This window comes from Entelurus aequoreus, linkage group LG26 (genome assembly GCF_033978785.1).
Source record: "Entelurus aequoreus isolate RoL-2023_Sb linkage group LG26, RoL_Eaeq_v1.1, whole genome shotgun sequence".
NCBI lineage: Eukaryota > Metazoa > Chordata > Actinopteri > Syngnathiformes > Syngnathidae > Entelurus > Entelurus aequoreus.
The window spans coordinates 22,311,717-22,334,231 of NC_084756.1; the positions used below are offsets into that span (position 1 = coordinate 22,311,717).

The window sequence follows — 22,515 nt, forward strand, 5'->3', positions numbered from 1 at the left end:
TCATGAGAAAAAGTCACAAATATATGACAAATCAACTCACAATTTTATGAGGAAGAAAGTTGCAATATTATGAAAATAAGCTTGCAAATGGATGAGGAAAAGTCACATTGTCATGAAAAAAACTTATATGGAAAAAGTCACAATGTTATGAAAACAATCTCACATTTTGATGAGGAAAAAGTCACAAATATATGACCAATAAACTCACAATTTTATGAGGAAGAAAGTTACAATATTATTAAAACAACCGTGCAAATGTATGAGAAAAAAGTCACATTGTCATGAAAATAACCTTATGTGGAAAAAGTCACAATATTATGAAAACAATCTCAAATTTTGATGAGAAAGTCACACATATATGACAAATAAACGCACAATTTATAAGCAAATAGTTGCAATACAATGAAAATTAACTTGCAATTTCATGAGGAAAAAGTTACCATGTTATAAAAATAAACATGACCTTTTACGAGGAAAATGTATAAATATTACCAAAATGTGTTTGCAGTTGTGTGAGGAAAAGGTCACAGCTTTTCCTCACACTAATAATAATGATTTCAAAGCAAGTTATCCATCAAATTGTGCAGTAGGTCAAATTGGTCAAATTTTGAAATTTACTGTGGTTTTTACAGCATTTTTCTCTGAATTAAAAAAATAGTACTTCTTTTTACTGTAATAAACTGTGGTGCCGTTTTGGCATTTACAGTAATACACCGAAAAATCTACAGTTGTTGATTTGCGGTAAAAAAAAGAAACAAAAAAAAACCTGGCAGCTCAGGTGTCAAAATGTTACTGTAAAATTGCATTTTTTTGTATTTACAGTAAGAAAACAAATGTACATTTTGCAGTAAAATTCTGACAACTGAGCTGCCTTTTTTTTTTTTTTTACCATAAAAACAGCAGTACTGTTTTTCCATTTACAGTAATATACATCACTACATTTTGAGGTGAAATTATTGCAACAAGATGCACCTGATCTCACCTTTGAGCTTCATGGCAAAGACTGTGAATACTTATGTGCCGTATTTTTCGGACTATAAGTCGCAGTTTTTTTCATAGTTTGGCCGGACTCCAGTGCGACTTATGTATGTTTTTTTCCTTCTTTATTATGCATTTTCGGCAGGTGCGACTTATACTCCGGTGCGACTTATACTCCGAAAAATACAGTACATGTGATTTTTATTTTTATTTATTTATTTTCTTTTTTTCTTTTTTTAAAAAGCTCTAAAACAGGGGTGTCAAAGTCAAGGCCTGCAGGCCAGATCCAGCCCGTAAATGAATGATCTATGGCCCTCGGGATGATCATTGATTAGTATTACAACCGGCCCGCAGGCCACAGCCGCCTGCTGCTGTTTTGCACGCACCAATACTCCATGAGTGTTGGCGCTAGGAACCTTCAAACTGGGGTCCCAGGGACCCCATCGAGTCATAAAAATGGGGTCCCACAGTAAATTTTTGGGGTGCCTCTTTTTTGTAACCGTTTTGAAAACAAATGATAAATGTATGCATTATCCTGTTATATCTCACATTCTATATTGTGTTTTGGAAAAAGGTTGTCATAAACGTTACTTAATTCATTTAAAAAAAATAATACAAAAGAAAACACATTTTTATGCACGTGTACATTTATTCAGTTATAAACATTCATTCACTTTCTTCTTTCCTTCATGGATCTAAACTTTACCGCTGCCGGTATTTTTTTCTATATTTTTATTCTAATATTTTCAGAATGTGTTTGTTCTATTTTTGGCCAAAGTAAGACAAAGAAAACAATCTGAAGTTGTCTTTATTTTTTTGTTTTAATGCCATGATTGTAATAGTAATAGTGTTGTCCCGATACCAATATTTTGGTACCGGTACTTTGGTACTTTTGGGTACTTTTCTAAACAAAGGGGACCACCAAAAATGTCATTATTGGCTTTATTTAACTTGTCTTTTATTAGTAAGTAAACAAACAAAGGCTCCTAATTAGTCTGCTGACATATGCAGTAACATATTGTGTCATTTATCATTCTATTGTTTTGTCAAAATTATTAAGGACAAGTGGTAGAAAATGAATTATTAATCTACTTGTTCATTTACTGTTAATATCTGCTTACTTTCTCATTTTAACATGTTCTATCTACACTTCTGTTAAAATGTAATAATCACTTATTCTTCTGTTGTTAGATACTTTACATTAGTTTTGGATGATTCCACAAATTTGGGTATCAATCCGATACCAAGTAGTTACAGGATCATACATTGGTCATATTCAATGCCCAGGGACATATTTACTGAGTTTATAAACATAATATAAATTTTAAAAAACTAAAGAAGATTTTGTGATGTTAAAAAGTATCGATGTAATCATAGTAGTATCGACTAGAAACGCTATTGTACTTGGTATCATTACAGTGGATGTTAGGCGTAAATCCACCAATGGCGTTTGTTTATATTGTAGCGTCCCGGAAGAGTTGGTGCTGCAGGGAATTCTGGGAATTAGTTCTGTAGTGTTTATGTTGTGTTGTGGTGCAAATATTCTTCCAAAATGTGTTTGTCGTTGTTGTTTAGTGTGGTTTCACTATATGGCACAAGTTTATGACAGTGTTGGCATTGTTCATACTGCCCCTTTTAGTGTGACATGTATGGCTGTTGAGTAAGTATGCCCTTCATTCACTGGTGTGCAGTGTGTTCAAAGTCAAGATGATTGTGTCATTAGTTCATCATCGGGCACAATGACTTCTTGGTTAGACTTTGTTGATTATAGACTATATGGTTTGTGAATGTGTTATTATGTAAAACGGACCAAACTCACCATAATATTAACAATAGGATTGATTTTTCAAAAAGTATTTTAAAGATTGAAAGTTGCCATCAATCCCACGCGGGTGCTCGGAAATGTTTTGGTTTCCTGGAGCATTCAAAGTTCCTTTCACTGGAACTAAGGGGCCAAGCCCAACTCCTCAAAAACCAACCCCACACCATAATTCCTCCTCCACCAAATTTCACACTCGGCACAATGCAGTCGGGATCGGCACCTATGGGCCCGCCTGCGCACAGATTTTCCTCCATGCGGCCCCTGAGCTAAATTGAGTTTGACACCCCTGCTCTAAAGGAACGCTTTCACACTGTCATTATGGGGTATTGTGTGTAGAATTTTGAGGACAAAAACTAATTCAATCCATTTTGGAATAAGGCTGTATCATGCAAAATGAGGAAAAGTGAACTACTGTGAATACTTTTTAGGTGCACTGTACTGTATGTCAATAAGGGATCTCCTATAACGGGGGTCGGCAACCCGCGGCTCTAGAGCCGCATGCGGCTCTTTAGCGCCGCCCTAGTGGCTCTCTGGAGATTTTTCAAAAATGTATGAAGAATGGAAAAAGATGAGGGGAAAAAAAATCAATTTTTTTGTTTCAGAATGTTTTCTGTGGGAGGACAAACATGACATAAACCTCGCTAATTGTTATAAATCACACTGTTTATATTAAACATGCTTCACTGATTCGAGTATTTGGCGAGCGCCGTTTTGTCCTACTAATTTTGGCGGTCCTTGAACTCGCCGTATAGTTTGTTTCCATGTATAACTTTCTCCGACTTTCTAGGACGTGTTTTATGCCACTTTTTCTATCTCATTTTGTCCACCACACTTTTAACGTTGGGCATGAGTGCACAAAGGTGAGTTTTGTTGATGTTATTGACTTGTGTGGAGTGCTAATCAGACATGTTTGGTCACTGCGTGACTGCAAGCTAATCGATGCTAACATGCTATTTAGGCTAGCTATATGTACATATTGCATATGCCTCATTTGTAGCTATATTTGAGGTCATTTAGTTTCCTTTAAGTCCTCTTAATTACATTTATATCTCATGACACATGTAATATGGCTTTTAATTTTTTGCGGCTCCAGACAGATTTGTTTTTGTATTTTTGGTCCAATATGGCTCTTTCAACATTTTGGGTTGCCGACCCCTGTCCTATAACGTACACTATATTGCCAAAAGTATTTGGCCACCTGCCTTTACTCACATATGAACTTGAAGTGCCATCCCATGGAATCGTCCAAAATGTTTTGGTATCCTGGAGCATTCAAAATTCCTTTCACTGGAACTAAGGGGCCAAGCCCAACTCCTGAAAAACCAACCCCACACCATAATTCTTCCTCCACCAAATTTCACACTCGGCACGATGCAGTCCGAAATGTAGCGTTCTCCTGGCAACCTCCAAACCCAGACTGGTCCATCAGATTGCCAGATGGAAAAGTGTGATTCATCACTCCGTAGAAGGCGTCTCCGCTGCTCTAGAGTCCAGTGGTAACGTGCTTTACACCACTGTATCCCATACCATACCATACAATACCAACTTTATTTATAAAGCCCTTTAAAAACAAACACAGTTGAAGAACAAAGGGCTGTACACCACAAAGAAATACAGGCAAAAGATAGACTAAAAAATAGTATTTAAAGTATTTATTTTGAGAACATGTTGGTATCAATAGTTTTATTTTATCTTCTTAAATTAGTCTTATCATATATGTGATTTTATTATATCATTACTAAATAATAATTCGTATTTGAACTTGAAAATGTTGATCAATGTACTTTTTGTTATAATTCTTATTTTTTAATACTTATTTTATTTTTCAAATACATATAATATGTGATTATATTCTATCATTAATCAATCAATCAATCAATGTTTATTTATATAGCCCTAAATCACAAGTGTCTCAAAGGGCTGTACAAGCCACAACGACATCCTCGGTACAGAGCCCACTTATTAGTAAATAATAATTAATATTTTAACTAGAAAACAATGATCAATGTACTTTTTGTTATAATTCATATTTTTGAATACTTGTTTAATTTTTCCAATATACTCACAGAATAATTAATAAAAATGTACAATTATTATTATTAATTTATTCATTCATTATTTCCATTTTTTTTTTTAATATTTTGTTATATTGTTATATGTTATAATATATTTTAGAGTATGTTGTTCTAGAAATAAAAATACACATTGAAAAAGCAAATGCAAATTACCCTAAGAACAATTTGTTGGATAAAAAGCAGTTTAAAAAGTTAAAAGCAGTTAAAAAAGTTAAAAGCTAAAAACAGTTTAAAGTCTCATGCTGGGTTAAAAGCCAGTGAATAAAAATGGGTTTTAAAAAGGGTCTTAAAAATAGCCAAAGAAGGGGCCTGTCTCACATGGAGAGGGAGATCGTTCCAGAGTTTGGGACCCGCAACAGAGCTTTGCATTGGACTTGGTGATGTGTGCCTTAGATCAGGGGTCACCAACGCGGTGCCCGCGGGCAGCAGGTAGCCCATAAGGACCAGATGAGTAGCCCGCTGGCCTGTTCTAAAAATAGCTCAAATAGCAGCACTTACCAGTGAGCTGCCTCTATTTTTTAAATTTTATTTATTTACTAGCAAGCTGGTCTCGTTTTGCTCGACATTTTTAATTCTAAAAGAGACAAAACTCAAATAGAATTTGAAAATCCAAGAAAATATTTTAAAGACTTGGTCTTCACTAACTGACAAAGAAACAGATAACAGATTTAGTGTCCAGTTCAAAGTGTGACATGATTTATTTAAAAATTTGAAAGTTGACTTTTGTATTTTACATGAGTTATTATTTGTACAAACATGGTGCAAAGTAAGTCATTATTTGTTAAAAAAAAATGTTAGTGGCTAGCTAGTTAAAATGGGATATTGTGATTTCACAAGACTGTCTTAGAAGTGATCATTTGAAAATGTTCCATTTGAAAAATGTGCATAAAGTGTTGCATATTGATATTTATCTGTTTCTATATATATTTATTGTGAGAAATCATTAAGATGATCAGTGTTTCCACAGAGATAAATATCATTAATTATTAATAATAACATAGAGTTAAAGGTAAATTGAGAAAATTGGCTATTTCTATCAATTTATTTAAGTGTGTATCAAACTGGTAGCCCTTCGCATTAATCAGTACCCAAGAAGTAGCTCTTGGTTTCAAAAAGGTTGGTGACCCCTGCCTTAGATGCTGCCGCTCGGCCATGGAAACCCATTCCATGAAGCTCTCTGCGTACTGTACGTGGGCTAATTGGAAGGTCACATGAAGTTTGGAGCTCTGTAGCAACTGACTGTGCAGAAAGTCTTTGCACTATGCGCTTCAGCATCCGCTGACGCCTCTCTGTCAGTTTACGTGGCCTACCACTTGGTTGCTGTTGTTCCCAAACTCTTCACTTTTCTTATAATAAAGTTGACTTTGGAATATTTAGGAGCGAGGAAATTTCAGGACTGGATTTGTTGCACAGGTGGCATCCTATGACAGTTCCACGCTGGAAATCCCTGAGAGCGGCCCATTCTTTCACAAATGTGTGTAGAAACAGTCTCCATGCCTAAGTGCTTGATTTTATACAAGTGATTAGGACACCTGATTGTCATCATTTGGATGGGTGGCCAAATACTTTTGGCAATATAGTGTATGATGAGCTGCTTTGTGTGCTGTGTTTCTTTAAAAGACGTGTTTCTCTTACTTCAAGCTTGAACGTTGTCTTCCTCTCAACTGACTGACCTTCTTTTTCCAGATGCTTCAGTGCATCACAGACAGAAGACGCTGGTGACGGACATGTGCTACCCTGCAGAGATCTCCAGCCTGATGGACTTCGGCTCCCCCGACTGCTCGTTGGGCAAAGGTACGTGGCGGCAGGGGGGGGGGGAGGCGTTGCCGTGGTGACGGCAGGAGGTGTGTATCGCAGTGCTTAAAGGAGGCGGAGGTTACATCAGGAGCAAAGGTGTCTGCAGAGGTTTCTTCTGCTACCCGCCTTAAAAAGGAGACGAGCGCAGCTTTGAAAAGATGCTGCTGCTTGCTTTTATCGCAACACAACTAAATGCACTGGAGGTGCATCAGTAATAACACCTATTTTCCCATCAGAATTATGTGTGCAGTTACAGTATCATGTAAACGCTGAAATAAGCAATAAGACATTCGCCTTTGTCTCCATTGTCCTGCACACAACAGTACAAATCGTAACTGATGCACTGTAATATTGTATTCCATATTGCAGGAACAAAGTCATTTTAGGAAAAGGAAAAGTGCCAAAAATACAAAACTTGCACGTAATTTATACAAAACCAATGAAGTTGGCATGTTGTGTAATTCGTAAATGAAAATAAATGATTTGCAAATCCTTTTCAACTTATATTCAATTGACAAATTATATTAAACGTTTGGGAACTGAGGAGACCAATTTTTGAAGCTTTTCAGGTGGAATTCTTTCCCATTCTTGCTTAAGTTGTTCAACAGTCTGGGGGTCTCCATTGTCGTATTTTAGGCTTTATAATGCGCCACACATTTTCAATGGGAGACAGATCTGGACTACAGGCAGGCCAGTCTAGTACCCGCACTCTTTTACTACAAAGCCACGCTGTTGTAACACGTGGTTTGGCATTGTCTTGCTGAAATAAGCAGGGGCGTCCATGATAACGTTGCTTGAATGGCAACATGTGTTGCTCCAAAACCTGTATGTACCTTTCAGCATTAATGGTGCCTTCGCAGATGTGTAAGTTACCCATGTCTTGGGCACTAATACACCCCCATACCATCACAGATGCTGGCTTTTCAACTTTGCGCCTATAACAATCCGGATGGTTCTTTTCTTCTTTGGTCCGGAGGACACGACATCCACAGTTTCCAAAAACAATTTCAAATGTGGACTCGTAAGACCACAGAACACTTTTCCACTTTGCATCAGTCCATCTTAGATGAGCTCGGGCCCAGCGAAGCCGGCGGCGTTTCTGGGTGTTGTTGATAAATACCATACCATACCATACCAACTTTATTTATAAAGCCCTTTAAAAACAACCACAGTTGAAAAACAAAGGGCTGTACACCACAAAGAAATAAAGGCAAAGGACAGACTAAAAAAATAAAATTTAAAACAGAAGTAAAATACACATTAAAAAAGCAAATACAAAATTACCCTAAGAACAATTTTGTTAGATAAAAAGCAGTTAAAAAAGTTAAAAGTTAAAAACAGTTTAAAGTCTCATGCTGGGTTAAAAGCCAGTGAATAAAAATGTATTTCGCTTTGCATAGTAGAGTTTTAACTTGCACTTACAGATGTAGCGACAAACTGTAGTTACTGACAGGGGTTTTCTGAAGTGTTCCTGAGCCCATGTGGTGATATCCTTTACACACTGATGTTGGTTTTTGATGCAGTACCGCCTGAGGGATCCAAGGTCACGGGCATTCAATGTTGGTTTTCAGCCTTGCTGCTTACGTGCAGAGATTTCTCCAGATTCTCTGAACCTTTTGATGATATTACGGAGCGTAGATGGTGAAATCCCTAAATTCCTTGCAATAGCTGGTTGAGAAATGTTGTTCTTAAACCTTTTGACAATTTGCTCACGCATTTGTTGACAAAGTGGTGACCCTCGCCCCATCCTTGTTTGTGAATGACTGAGCATTTCATGGAAGCTGCTTTTATACCCAATCATGGCACCCACCTGTTCCCAATTAGCCTGTTCACCTGCGGGATGTTCCAAATAAGTGTTTGATGAGCACTCCTCAACTTTCTCAGTCTTTTTGGCCACTTGTGCCAGCTTTTTTGAAACATGTAGCAGGCATCAAATTCCAAATGAGCTAATATTTGCAAAAAATAACGTTTTCCAGTTCGAACGTAAAGTGTCTTGTCTTTGCAGTATATTCAATTGAATATAGGTTGAAAATTATTTGCAAATAATTGTATTATTTACCATTTACACAACGTGCCAACTTCACTGGTTTTGGGTTTTGTACATAATAATATATAATTGTTGATGTTTTACAAGAATTACATTTGAAATGTTAAGAAGGGGAAAAACACTGTTTTATCGGAACAAATGCTCTTTCATTAGAAACATTTACAAATAAAACATCAAATAACGGAGATTTTGTGGTGTTTTTATTGATAACATTTAAAAAAATATAGATATGATTATACTTTTCATTAAAGTAAACTTTTAGAGTAAATTTCACGTTATGAGGAAAAGTGGAGACAACTAAGTTACAAAAATCGACTACCATAAGTACTGTATATTGTATGTACAGTATATATTAGTATATATACTGAACAAAATTATAAACTCAACACTTTTGATTTTGCTACCATTTTTCATGAGTTGAACTCAAAGATGTAAAACTTTTACTATATACACATCTCTTATTTGCCAAGATAATCCATCCCACTTCACGGGTGTGGCATATCAAGATGCTGATTAAACAGCATGATTATTGCACAGGTGTGCCTTAAAGGCCTACTGAAATGAATTTTTTTTATTTAAACGGGGATAGCAGATCTATTCTATGTGTCATACTTGATCATTTCGCGATATTGCCATATTTTTGCTGAAAGGATTTAGTATAGAACAACGACGATAAAGATTGCAACTTTTGGTATCTGATGAAAAAAAGGCTTGCCCCTACCGGAAGTAGCGTGACGTAGTCAGTTGAACATATACGCAAAGTTCCCTATTGTTTACAATGATGGCCGCATGAAGTGAGAGAGATTCGGACCGAGAAAGCGACAATTTCCCCATTAATTTGAGCGAGGATGAAAGATTTGTGGATGAGTAAAGTGCAAGTGAAGGACTAGTGGGGAGTTGAAGCTATTCAGATAGGGAAGATGCTGTGAGAGCCGGGGGTGACCTGATATTCAGCTGGGAATGACTACAACAGTAAATAAACACAAGACATATATATACTCTATTAGCCACAACACAACCAGGCTTATATTTAACATGCCACAAATTAATCCTGCATAAAAACACCTGCGTGTTTGTTATGCTAGCTCCTAGCTCCTCTGCTAGCTCCTAGCTCCATAGAACACGCCAATACAATTCAAACACCTGATCAACACACACAATCACTCAGCCCAAAAGACCGTTCACCTAACCCAAGGTTCATAAAGCTTATATATTTTTAAAAAGTTACGTACGTGACGCGCACGTACGGTACGGTACGTGTTATGCTAGCTCCTAGCTCCTATGCTAGCTCCTAGCTCCATAGAACACGCCAATACAATTCAAACACCTGATCAACACACGCAATCACTCAGCCCAAAAGACCGTTCACCTAACCCAAGGTTCATAAAGCTTATATATTTTTAAAAAGTTACGTACATACGCAAAAAAAAGACAAAGCTGCATACTCACAGTAGCACGTCTGCGTCTTTGTCATCCAAATCAAAGTAATCCTGGTAAGAGTCTGTGTTGTCCCAGTTCTCTACAGGCGTCTGTGTATCGAAGTCAAAAGTCCTCCTGGTTAGAGTCTCTGTTATCCGAGTTCTTCCATCTTGACTGCATCTTTCGGGAATGTAAACAAAGAAGCGGCGGCTGTGTACTGTTGTGGCTGACTACGTTCGAAAAATACGTCCATTTCGCACCGACAACTTTCTTCTTTGCTTGCTCATCTTCCTTCTCCATAATGCAATGAACATGATTGCAACAGATTCACGAACACAGATGTCCAGAATACTGTGGAATTATGAAATGAAAACAGAGCTTTTTCGTATTGGCTTCAATGTGGAAGGCATACCTCTGTTCCCCGGGCTACGTCACGCGCATACGTCATCCTCAGAGGCGTTTCGAACCGGAAGTTTAGCGGCAAATTTAAAATGTCACTTTATAAGTTAACCCGGCCGTATTGGCATGTGTTATAATGTTAAGATTTCATCATTGATATATAAACTATCAGACTGCGTGGTCGGTAGTAGTGGGTTTCAGTAGGCCTTTAAGCTGCCCACAATAAAAGGCCACTCTGAAATGTGCAGTTGTGCTTTATTGGGGGTCTGTGTGGGGGGGTCAGAAGAGGAGTCAGTATCTGGTGTGACCACCATTTGCCTCACACAGTGCAACACATCTCTTTGGCTTAGAGTTGATCAGGTTGTTGATTGTGGCCTGTGGAATGTTGATCCACTCCTCTTCAATGGCTGTGCCAAGTTGCTGGATATTGGCAGGAAGTGATAGTAAGTCGTATACGCCCATCCACAGCATCCCAAACATGCGCAATGGGTGACATGTCCGGTGAGTATGCTGGCCATGCAAGAACTGGGATGTTTTCAGCTTCCAGGAATTGTGTACAGATCCTTGCAACATGGGGCCGTGCATGAGTGAGGTGAATGGAACAACAATGGGCCTCAGGATCTTGTCACAGTATCTCTGCCATCAATAAAATGCACTTGCGTTGGTTGTCCGTAACATACGCCTGCCCATACCATAACCCCACCCCTACCATGGGCCACTCGATTCACAACGTTGACATCAGCAGATCACTCTCCCACACGACGCCACGCACACTGTCTGCCATCTGCTCTGAACAGTGAAAATTCGTCCGTGAAGAGAACACCTCTCCAACCTGCCAGACGCCATCGAATGCGAGCATTTTCCCACGTAAGTCGTGTTACAACGACGAACTGCAGTCAGGTCGAGACCCCGATGAGGATGACAAGCTTGCAAACTAGCTTCCTTGAGACGGTTTCTCACAGTTTGTGCAGAAATTCTTTGGTTATGCAAACCAATTGTTGCAGCAGCTGTCCGGGTGGCTGGTCTCAGTCGATCATGGAGGTGCACCTGCTGGATGTGGAGGTCCTGGGCTGGGGTGGTTACACGTGGTCTGCGGTTGTGAGGCTGGTTGGATGTACTGCCAAATTCTCCGAAACGCCTTTGGAGAGAGCTTATGGTAGAGATATGAACATTCAATTCACGGGCAACAGTTCTGGCGGACATTCCTGCAGTCAGCATGCCGACTGCACACTCCCTCTAATCTCGCGACATTCGTGGCATTGTGCTTTGTGATAAAACTGCACATTTCAGAGTGGCCTATTATTGTAGGCAGCCTAAGTGTGTGTGTGTCTGTGTGCGCATAGCTATATATATATATATATATATATATATATATATATATATATATATATATATATATATATATATATATATATATATATATATATATATATATATATATATATATATACCGTATTTTTCGGACTATAAATCACAGTTTTTTTCATAGTTTGGCCGGGGGGTGCGACTTATACTCAGGAGCGACTTATGTGTGAAATTATCAACACATTACTGTAAAATATCAAATAATATTATTTAGCTCATTCACGTAAGAGACTAGACGTATACGATTTGATGGGATTTAGCGATTAGGAGTGACAGATTGTTTGGTAAACGTATAGCATGTTCTATATGTTATAGTTATTTGAATGACTCTTACCATAATATGTTACGTTAACATACCAGGCACGTTCTCAGTTGGTTATTTATGCCTCATATAACGTACACTTATTCAGCCTGTTGTTCACTATTCTTTATTATTTATTTTATATTGCCTTTCAAATGTCTATTCTTGGTGTTGGGTTTTATCAAATAAATTTCCCCAAAAAATGCGACTTATACTCCAGTGCGACTTATGTTTTTTTCCTTCTTTATTATGCCTTTTCGGCCGGTGCGACTTATACTCCGGAGCGACTTATAGTCCGAAAAATACGGTGTGTATATATATATATATATATATATATATATATATATATATATATATATATATATATATATATACAGTATATATCAGGGGTCACCAACCTTTTTGAAAGCAAGAGCTACTTCTTGGGTACTGATTAATGCGAAGGGCTACCAGTTTGATACACACTTAAATAAATTGCCAGAAATACCCAATTTGCTCAATTTACCTTTAACTCTGTTATTATTAATAATTAATGATATTTACACTTAATTGAACGGTTTAAAAGAGGAGAAAAAACGAAAAAAATGACAATTAAATTTTGAAACATAGTTTATCTTCAATTTCGACTCTTTAAAATTCAAAATTCAACCGAAAAAAAGAAGAGAAAAACTTTAAAAAATAATTTATGGAACATCATGAGTCATTTTTCCTGATTAAGATTAATTTTAGAATTTTGATGAAATGTTTTAAATAGGTTAAAATCCAATCTACACTTTGTTAAAATATATAACAAATTGGACCAAGCTATATTTCTAACAAAGACAAATCATTATTTCTTCTAGATTTTCCAGAACAAAATTTTTAAAATAAATTCAAAAGAATTTGAAATAAGATTTAAATTTGATTCTACAGATTTTCTAGATTTGCCAGAATAATTTTTTTGAATTTCAATCATAATAAGTTTGAAGAAATATTTCACAAATATTCTTCGTCGACAAAACACAAGCTAAAATGAAGAATTAAATTTAAAAATGTATTTATTATTCTTTACAATAAAAAAAAAAAGTTTTACTTGAACATTGATTTAAATTGTCAGGAAAGAAGAGGAAGGAATTTAAAAGGTAAAAATGTATGTGTTTAAAAATCCTAAAATCATTTTTAAGGTTGTATTTTTTCTCTAAAATTGTCTTTCTGAAAGTTATAAGAAGCAAAGTAAAAGAATTAATTAATTTATTTAAACAAGTGAAGACAAAGTCTTTAAAATATTTTCTTGGATTTTCACATTCTATTTGAGTTTTTTCTCTCTTAGAATTAAAAATGTCGGGCAAAGGGAGACCAGCTTGCTAGTAAATAAATACAATGTAAAAAATAGAGGCAGCTCACTGGTAAGTGCTGCTATTTGAGCTATTTTTAGAACAGGCCAGCGGGCTACTCATCTGGTCCTTACGGGCTACCTGCTGCCCGCGGGCACCGCGTTGGTGACCCCTGGTATATATTATATATATATATATATATATATATATATATATATATATATATATATATATTATATTATATATATACACACACATATATCTTTTTTATGTTTATTTTATTAAGATTGTAAGATTCACCATATAATTTTCCAAGGAAAATAATAAATATGTAATACCACCGACTTCCTTGTAATTGTATACATATAATTATAAATGATGTTAAAGAACAAAAAAGTCATGACTTTTTTTTAGGATGAACTCAAAAGAAAATGTTGCAATATGAAGAATAAAATAGTTAAATAGTTGGAATATGTGAGAATAAAATTGAAAAGAGTGATACAAGTTGTTGGTATTGTCTATATCAGGGGTCACCAACCTTTTTGAAACCAAGGGCTACTTCTTGGGTACTGATTAATGCGAAGGGCTACCAGTTAGATACACACTTAAATAAATTGCCAGAAGTAGCCAATTTGCTCAATTTACCTTTAACTCTGTTATTATTAATAATTAATGATATTTATCTTTGTGGAAACACTGATCATCTAAATGATTTCTCACAATAAATATATATAGAAACAGATAAATATCAATATGCAACACTTTATTTTTATATTTTCTCTTAAGTGCACATTTTTCAAATTGAACATTTTCAAATGATCACTTCTAAGACAGTCTTGTGAAATCACAATATCCCATTTTAACTAGCTAGCCACTAACATTTTTTAACAAATCATGAATTACTTTGCACCATGTTTGTACAAATAATAACTCATGTAAAATACAAAAGTAAACTCTCATATTTTTAAATCATGTCACACTTTGAACTGGACACCAAATCTGTTATCTGTTTCTTTGTCAGTTAGTGGGAAGCCTGGCATTGCATGCTGTTAACTAGTGTGTTGTACTCTGGTGTGTAACTTGACACTGCAACTCTGAGTGAGTCTTGCAGATGTGCATCAGTGAGGTGTGTTCTGTGTTTGTTCACAAAGATTCACAAAGATAAGATTTTTCCTCATTGTTTGCGAAACCTTCTTAATCTTTTGGACATATTTTCACAGCAATCTGGCCTTAAGCTTAATTATGATAAATGTATAATGTTAAGGATCGGAAATCTAAAGGGAACGTCCTTTCGAATGGAATGCAAAGTGCCTGTTTTGTGGACAGATGGACCAGTTAACATACTTGGTGTTGTTGTCCCAGAAAATCTGGAAGATCTAGGCTCAGTAAATTATGATAATCGACTAAGAAAGCTGGACAAAATTATGCAATTATGGAAAGGGAAATCCCTAACCTTGTGTGGTAAAATGTCTATTGCCAACTCGTTAATTATTCCTCAATTTATTTATTTGTTTTTGTCATTACCAGCTCCATCACAAAACTTTTTTAAGATTTATGAGCGGAGGGTCTTCGATTTTGTCTGGAACGGCAAACCAGAAAAGATTAAAAGAAAGGTTTTGTACAAAGAGTATGAATATGGGGGCCTGAAACTTCTCAACCTTGAAGCTATGTGTTTGTCTTTAAAAGCATCAATTGTTCCAAAGATGTATTTAAACATTGAGTGGTACACAAATGTCCTGTTGGACAAAAAACATGTACTGTATCAAAAGAAATTGTATCCTTTTTTACAAGTGATCCCCTCCCAGAGAGTCTGCTGGGAAACATGGCAGGGTTCATAAAGGAAACAATCCACTCATAGTGGTGTTTTCAATTTTACGTGCCAGAAAAAAGAGACGATATTTTGCAGCAGTTAATATGGATGAACTCTAATATTGTAATGGATGGAAAGCCTTTCTTTTGGAAAAATATGTTTGAAAGAGGAATCATTTTTGTCAATGATATTATCAATGAGAATGGTAAAATTATGAAGTATGATGAATTTAGAGCTATGTATGGTGATGCTTGCTCAAGCTTTTCATTTTATCAACTAACTGGAGTAATTGGGAAAAGATGGAAACAAATAATTAATTATGGAACTACTAAATTATTAGTTTGTAAACCTCTAATAAGAAATTCTAGTTGGCAAAAAGGAACTAAAATAAATAGAAAAATATATAATTTTTATTTAATAAAGAAATCTTTGAAGGCTGCCTCATACAACACAAATGGAAAATGGGAGGACTTTTTTGACTGCCTGTTGCCATGGGATGCCATATTCAAACTAATCTATAAAACCACTATCGATGTGCAAAATCGTTATTTTCAAATTAAAATTATTTATAACTTCTTACCCACAGGGAAAATGTTAAAATGATGGAATATGACAGAGTCAGATGATTGCCGATTTTGTTGTCAGGAGCCTGAATCCACCCTGCATTTGTTTTGGTATTGTCATATTGTGTCTTTGTTTTGGGTGGAAGTTGAAAAAAATGTGTTTAAGGATTGGTTTGTTTATGAAGCTTAATGTGGTTTCTGTTATTTTAGGAGAGTTCATTGACAATCATGATTTAGTCAATTTAATTATAGTACTCGGTAAAATGTTTATTTTTAAGGCCAAAAACAGATATTCACTTAGTATTACTTTCTTTAAAACATTTATTCAGTATTTTCTAACTTTAGAAAGTTACATGGTTGAAAACGATAATGATGCCAAAAAACATTAAAAAAAAGATGAGAAGTCCTCAAAGGCTTATTTTGAAAGTATAATTATGTTTATAGATTATATGATATCTGTTGTTGTGTTCCCTAATTTGAGTGACCTGGACATAATCTGGACTGTACATAAATGCTTATTTTGAAAATGTAATTTTGTTTATAAATTATATGCAATCTGTTGTGTTCCCTAATTTTTTTCTGTGTACATGAATGAAGGTGTGTGTTGCTGAGTCCGACTTGGACATTATCTGGACTGGGCCTGGTTTAAAAAAAACCTTTAAACAAATCTAATTTCATTGACAACCTGGTCTGTTGAAGATAAGGCCCTTTTTTTAAAAATAAAATAAAATAAGATAAATAAATAAAAAACATTTTCTTGGATAAAAAAGAAAGTAAAACAATATAAAAATAATTACATAAAAAATAGTAATTAATGAAAATGTTAGTGGACCAGCAGCCTATACAATCATGTGTGCTTCAGGGACTGTGTTCCTTGCAGATGTGTTGTCTATGTTGTGGGAACCAGAATATTGGTAGCAGAAAGAAATAACCCCTTTTGTGTGAGTGGGTGTGGATGAGTGTGCATGGGGGAGGTTGTTTGGGTTGATGCACTGATTGAAAGTGAATCTTGTGTTTTTTCTATGTAGATTTAATTTTTAAAAAAAATAAAAAAAATAAAAAATATATATTTTTTTTTTTTAATTTTTTTTTTTTTTTTTTTTTTTTTAGAACAGGCCCGCGGGCGACTCATCTGGTCCTTACGGGCGACCTGGTGCCCGCGGGCACCGCGTTGGTGACCCCCTGGTTTAATGCATCCAGCGGGGCATCACAACAAAATTAGGCATAATAATGTGTTAATTCCACGACTGTATATATCGGTATCGGTAATTAAGAGTTGGACAATATCGGATATCGGCAAAAAAGACATTATCGGACATCTTTTGTTTGTATTAAATTGTTTGAGAATATAGTTGTAATACTACAACATTCACAATATTTGTTTGCACATTTAATATAATAAAGTAGTAATTCTATGTAAACCTACAGGTTGTTTGATTCTAATTTATTTTTATTTTTTATTTATTTTATGTTTTTTCCTGAAGGAATCAATAAAGTACTATCTATCTATCTATGAGCAGTAAAAGTCTCATTATTTTGAGAATAATTAATAATTTTAGGAGGAACACTTGCATTATTATGATCTTTACAATAATAAGGTGGTTATTACAAGAAAAAAGAAAAAAAAGTTTTCATTTTTGGTGGAAAAAGAGATAGTTACAAGACCGAGGTTGTCATATAGTACACAAAAAATTAAATTTTGCTGGTAAAAAATCCCACTAATTAGAGGATGAGAATAATTTTGCCAAACATCAAATATTTAGCTATGACTTTAACTTGGTCATTGGTCATGTTTGCTCTTCTGCCAGATTGAGGAAGTAAGAAACGTCATTGTGAGGTCAGCGCCTTGTGCTTGTCGTCCATGGGGGGGCGCAAGCGTTCCTCTGACTCACCTGTCTTGTTGTACACACCTGAGGCCGCAAGTTAACTTCCCCCTCCCCCTCCTGGGTGTGTCCCTCCAAACAAGCAGAAACTCTCAGGGAAGGACAACTTCCCGGTTACCTTGTCTTGCTAGGGGCGGGGCCTCTCAGGTGCACACACTCTCATACAGGTGCTTGTGTCGTGTTGTGCTGACCGTGGCGGCCAGTGTGTGTGTGTGTGTGTGTGTGTGTCTGTTTCCTTTTTGGGGCTTTTTGCTTTCCACCTGCTATGAGAGCTCACACCGGGTCTGACAGTGGAGACGAGCCGAGCCGAGGCCCACCTGACCATGAGGGCGTCTGACAGGGAGGAAGGGAAGGCCGGTGAGTGACGCACACACACAAGGTCCAGACAGACAGACAGACTGTGTGTGTGTTTGTGTGTGTGTGTGTGTGTGTGTGTGTGTGTGTTAGCGGGACGTTGGCGGCCATTAAAGCCAATCTGAGAGTTGGGCAGTTTCAAGTTCAGTTGTTATTAGTGATTGTGTGAAAAGGACAAGGAGTCCAATACTTTTTTACTCCATTACATTTACTTTATGTAACCTTAGCAATGTATTCAAAACACAGTTTGAAATTGTGGTAAAAAACTATGTGTTTATTATCTATTATCTAAGATATTGTATTATTAGCTAGAGATATATGTGTGTGTGTGTGTATGTATGTATATATATATACATATATATAAACTAGTCTTAACTTTAAAGAAATACACTCTATACATTGCTAATGTGGTAAATGACTATTCTAGCTGCAAATGTCTGGTTTTTGGTGCAATATCTACATAGGTGTATAGAGGCCCATTTCCAGCAACTATCACTCCAGTGTTCTAATGGTACAATGTGTTTGCTCATTGGCTCAGAAGGCTAATTGATGATCAGAAAACCCTTGTGCAATCATGTTCACACATCTGAAAACAGTTTAACTCATTACAGAAGCTACAAAACTGACCTTCCTTTGAGCAGATTGAGTTTCTGGAGCATCACATTTGTGGGGTCAATTAAACGCTCAAAATGGCCAGAAAAAGAGAACTTTCATCTGAAACTCGACAGTCTATTCTTGTTCTTAGAAATGAAGGCTATTCCACAAAATTGTTTGTGTATATATATATGTATATATATATATATATACATGTGTGTATATATGTACATGTATGTATGTGAATATATATATATAATATACCGTATTATAAGTACTATAAGTCGCAGTTTTTTTCATAGTTTGGCCGGGGGTGTGACTTATACTCAGGAGCGACTTATGTGTGAAATTATTAACACATTACCGTAAAATATCAAATCATATTATTTAGTTCATTCACGTAAGAGACTAGACGTATAAGATTTCATGGGATTTAGCGATTAGGAGTGACAGATTGTTTGGTAAACGTATAGCATGTTCTATATGTTATAGTTATTTGAATGACTCTTACCATAATATGTTACGTTAACATACCAGGCCCGTTCTCAGTTGGTTATTTATGCCTCATATAACGTACACTTATTCAGCCTGTTGTTCACTATTCTTTATTTATTTTAAGTTGTCTTTCAAATGTCTATTCTTGGTGTTGGTTTTTATCAAATAAATTTCCCCAAAAAATGCGACTTATACTCCAGTGCGACTTATATGTTTTTTTCCTTCTTTATTATGCATTTTCGGCAGGTGCTACTTATACTCCGAAAAATACGGTATATAGTGTGTGTGTATATATGTATATATGTTTGTTAGTGTTGTCCCTATACCAATATGTTGGTACTGATACCAAAATGTATCTCGATACTTTTCGGTACTTTCCGATACTTTTCTAAATAAATGGAACCACAAAAAATTGCATTATATACAAGACAATTTGTCTTTTAGTAGTAAGTAAGCAAACAAAGGCTCCTAATTAGTCTGCTGACATATGCAGTAACATATTGTGTCATTTATCATTCTATTATTTTGTCAACATTATTAAGGACAAGCGGTAGAAAATGAATTATTAATCTACTTGTTCATTTACTGTTAATATCTGCTCATTTTCTCTCTTAACATGTTCTATCTACACTTCTGTTAAAATGTAATAATCACTTATTCTTCTGTTGTTTTGATACTTTACATTAGTTTCGGATGATACCACAAATGTGGGTATTAATCCGATACCAAGTAGTTACAGGATCATATATTGGTCATATTCAAAGTCCTCATGTGTCCAGAGACATATTTCCTGAGTTTATAAACATAATATACATTTTAAACAAACGAAAAAAGATTTTGTGATGCTATAAAATATTGTAGTATCGACTAGTTACGCTCCTGTACTTGGTATCATTACAGTGGATGTTAAGTGTAGATCCACCCATGGCGTTTGTTTACATTCAGGAACGGAGTAATTCGCGGTGACGCCGGTGAGCTATAGTGTGTAGTGAAGCATGTTTAGCTATTCCTCGTCCTGCAGGGAGGATACTTGTAAGAAACTTACTTTATTTGTCACCATGGAGGCGAGGATTAGTGATTTAGAAGTAGCTAAAACACTGCCGACTGCAGCTGGACTTCAGCCGCTAGCTAGCTAGCCATGTTTTAAAGCACCTCTTCCTGAGGGCGTTTCAGTGTTATAACTTCACCTTTATTTTTAGTTTTTAAGCCAAAATGCGTCCGTTCTCCCTTTTCTGTCTACACACTGTGTCAGCTTGTAAGTACTCTGTGATTGTGCGCTGCCGAACATGCTCGTCTGCTCGTAAAACCAACAATGACACGACGTGACGACGACAGGGGGTGTGGGACCGGTACTTTTTAGAGGCGGTATAGTACCGAATATGATTCATTAGTATCGCGGTACTATACTAATACCGGACAACCCTAATGTGTGTATACATAAAAGACCCTAATAAACCATTTTACATTATTTTTATATAGTATTTTTATGTAATATACTTTAAAAAAATGTTGTAACCCTCTAATATGTCCCTGTGATTAGTTGCATTTCGATTAGTTATTTTATTTTTGTTTTAAAAGCCACAATTATCCACAAGTATCTTTAAAAAAAAAAAAGATACTGTAACACATTTGCAAAAATACAAGAATAAAGTTGAAAATAAATTACTGCAGAATTTCTGCTTGAATATTATACGTATTGTATTTTATATACTGTAATTTATTTTAATGTTATTATTCAGAATAACTATCATTTTACCATGTTTAACTCAAAACTCTTTTATGAAACTCAATAATATAAATAAAGGGGGCGAAAGGCACGATAAAATGAATATTAGTTCAAAAATAATAATTTTTTTATGAATTATAAAAACAAAAAATTACACATATCATTATAAGAATATATAATACAATAAATAATACGATTATATATTCCTTAATATTATAAGTTGTAGTGTTAATAGAAAAAAAATCATAATTAAAAAAAAGTCTGAATATCATAACGACTTTCTTTAAACTGCTGTAATATCATAAGAATAAACTCTATATTGAATTTCAAAATCATACATAAAATAAGAATATCCGATAGTATAATAAATAGCATGGTCAATAAAAAATAATAAGTTGTAGTATTACTAGAATCACATATTTTTTATGAGAAAGAAGTCTTAATATTATAGCAAACTAAACTCAAACAAAAGTAGTAATATTATTTGAAAAATTGCAAAATGCAAGAATAAATTTGTAATAAACTAATCCAAAAAAGCAATGTAATATTCATGGAATTTTATTGTTAATATTGATCATAGAAATCTTTTTAACAAATAATATACTCAGAATTACTATTCGTATGAATAAGGGAACACGTCAATATTACATGGATTTAAAAAGCTAAATAATGTATAATATTGACTAGAAATAGAATGACATAACTATTTCCTGCGGTGTACTTTAGTATTTAATAATATGCAAACTTTTATGTCGAGTTGCTAATATTCATTTAAAATGTGGATTAATTTGAAATCTGATATATATATTTTTATATATATATAAATCCTACATGTGTCTTAATACATTTATTCAAGGCTGCAGAAAAAAATATCTCGGAGGGACACATTCCTTGTCCTTGTTCTTGTTTCAGTCATGTTATGAGCGACCCAGATAGGACGTGTTCCAATGGATAACGTGATTATCTGCTAATCTTGCACACTCCAGTGTAAGCATGACCGTAGCGGTATGTGCACAGATAGGTGCAAGCATAAGCACGCTCGCATAGTTTGTGCACGTGCTTGGTTTTAATACACTGTACGCCTCAGATGTCCTACGTAACATACTGTATATCGAGCGATAGAGAGGAATTATGGATTATCAAGGATGCTTTTAGCGGGGCTTGGTTTCGATGTGATGCTGTATAATACGAGTGGTTGCCTCTTGGAACTGTTCTGGCTGTGGTTTTTACTATTTACATCCCCTTGTGTCTTTGTCTTGGCGTCTGCCTTTTTTAACCTGCATCGTCGTCATGGTAACAAGTAGTAAATGTGATGGTGCGTAGAGACGTAATTGTTGAAGCTCACATTTTCCCATAGGAAGGCATGTCAGATTAATTCATCTGTTCCAGGGTCAAACTGTGGCCATCAGGAAACCATTACGAACTTTATTATGATTTTTGTCTACATTTAAAGCACGTCCTTGTGGTCCACATGACATGTAATGGAGGTTCTTTGGTCAAGATTATTATTATATGAATAGTTTGTGTTTATGTATCTGCCTCCACTTTGACTGCGTCTTCTCCCAGTCGGCCAT

General features: G+C 35.4%; 1 protein-coding gene across 11 annotated transcripts in view; it reads left to right on the forward strand.

The window, feature by feature from the left end:
• The window catches only part of kaznb (kazrin, periplakin interacting protein b), a 327,532-nt gene that overhangs the window by 234,119 nt on the left and 70,898 nt on the right, over positions 1-22,515 (forward strand). For 9 of the 11 annotated variants that reach the window (XR_009824672.1, XM_062037865.1, XM_062037867.1 and 6 more), the window contains one exon: positions 6,562-6,669. Coding sequence is in view for 10 of the 11 variants with exons in the window: in XM_062037865.1 (XP_061893849.1) it covers positions 6,562-6,669 (108 nt within the window). In the remaining variant the exon portion in view is untranslated. Of the gene's footprint in view, positions 1-3,316; positions 3,661-6,561; positions 6,670-17,587; positions 18,130-22,515 lie in introns of those variants that run through there. The other 2 variants (XM_062037871.1, XM_062037872.1) reach the window with 2 other exon arrangements.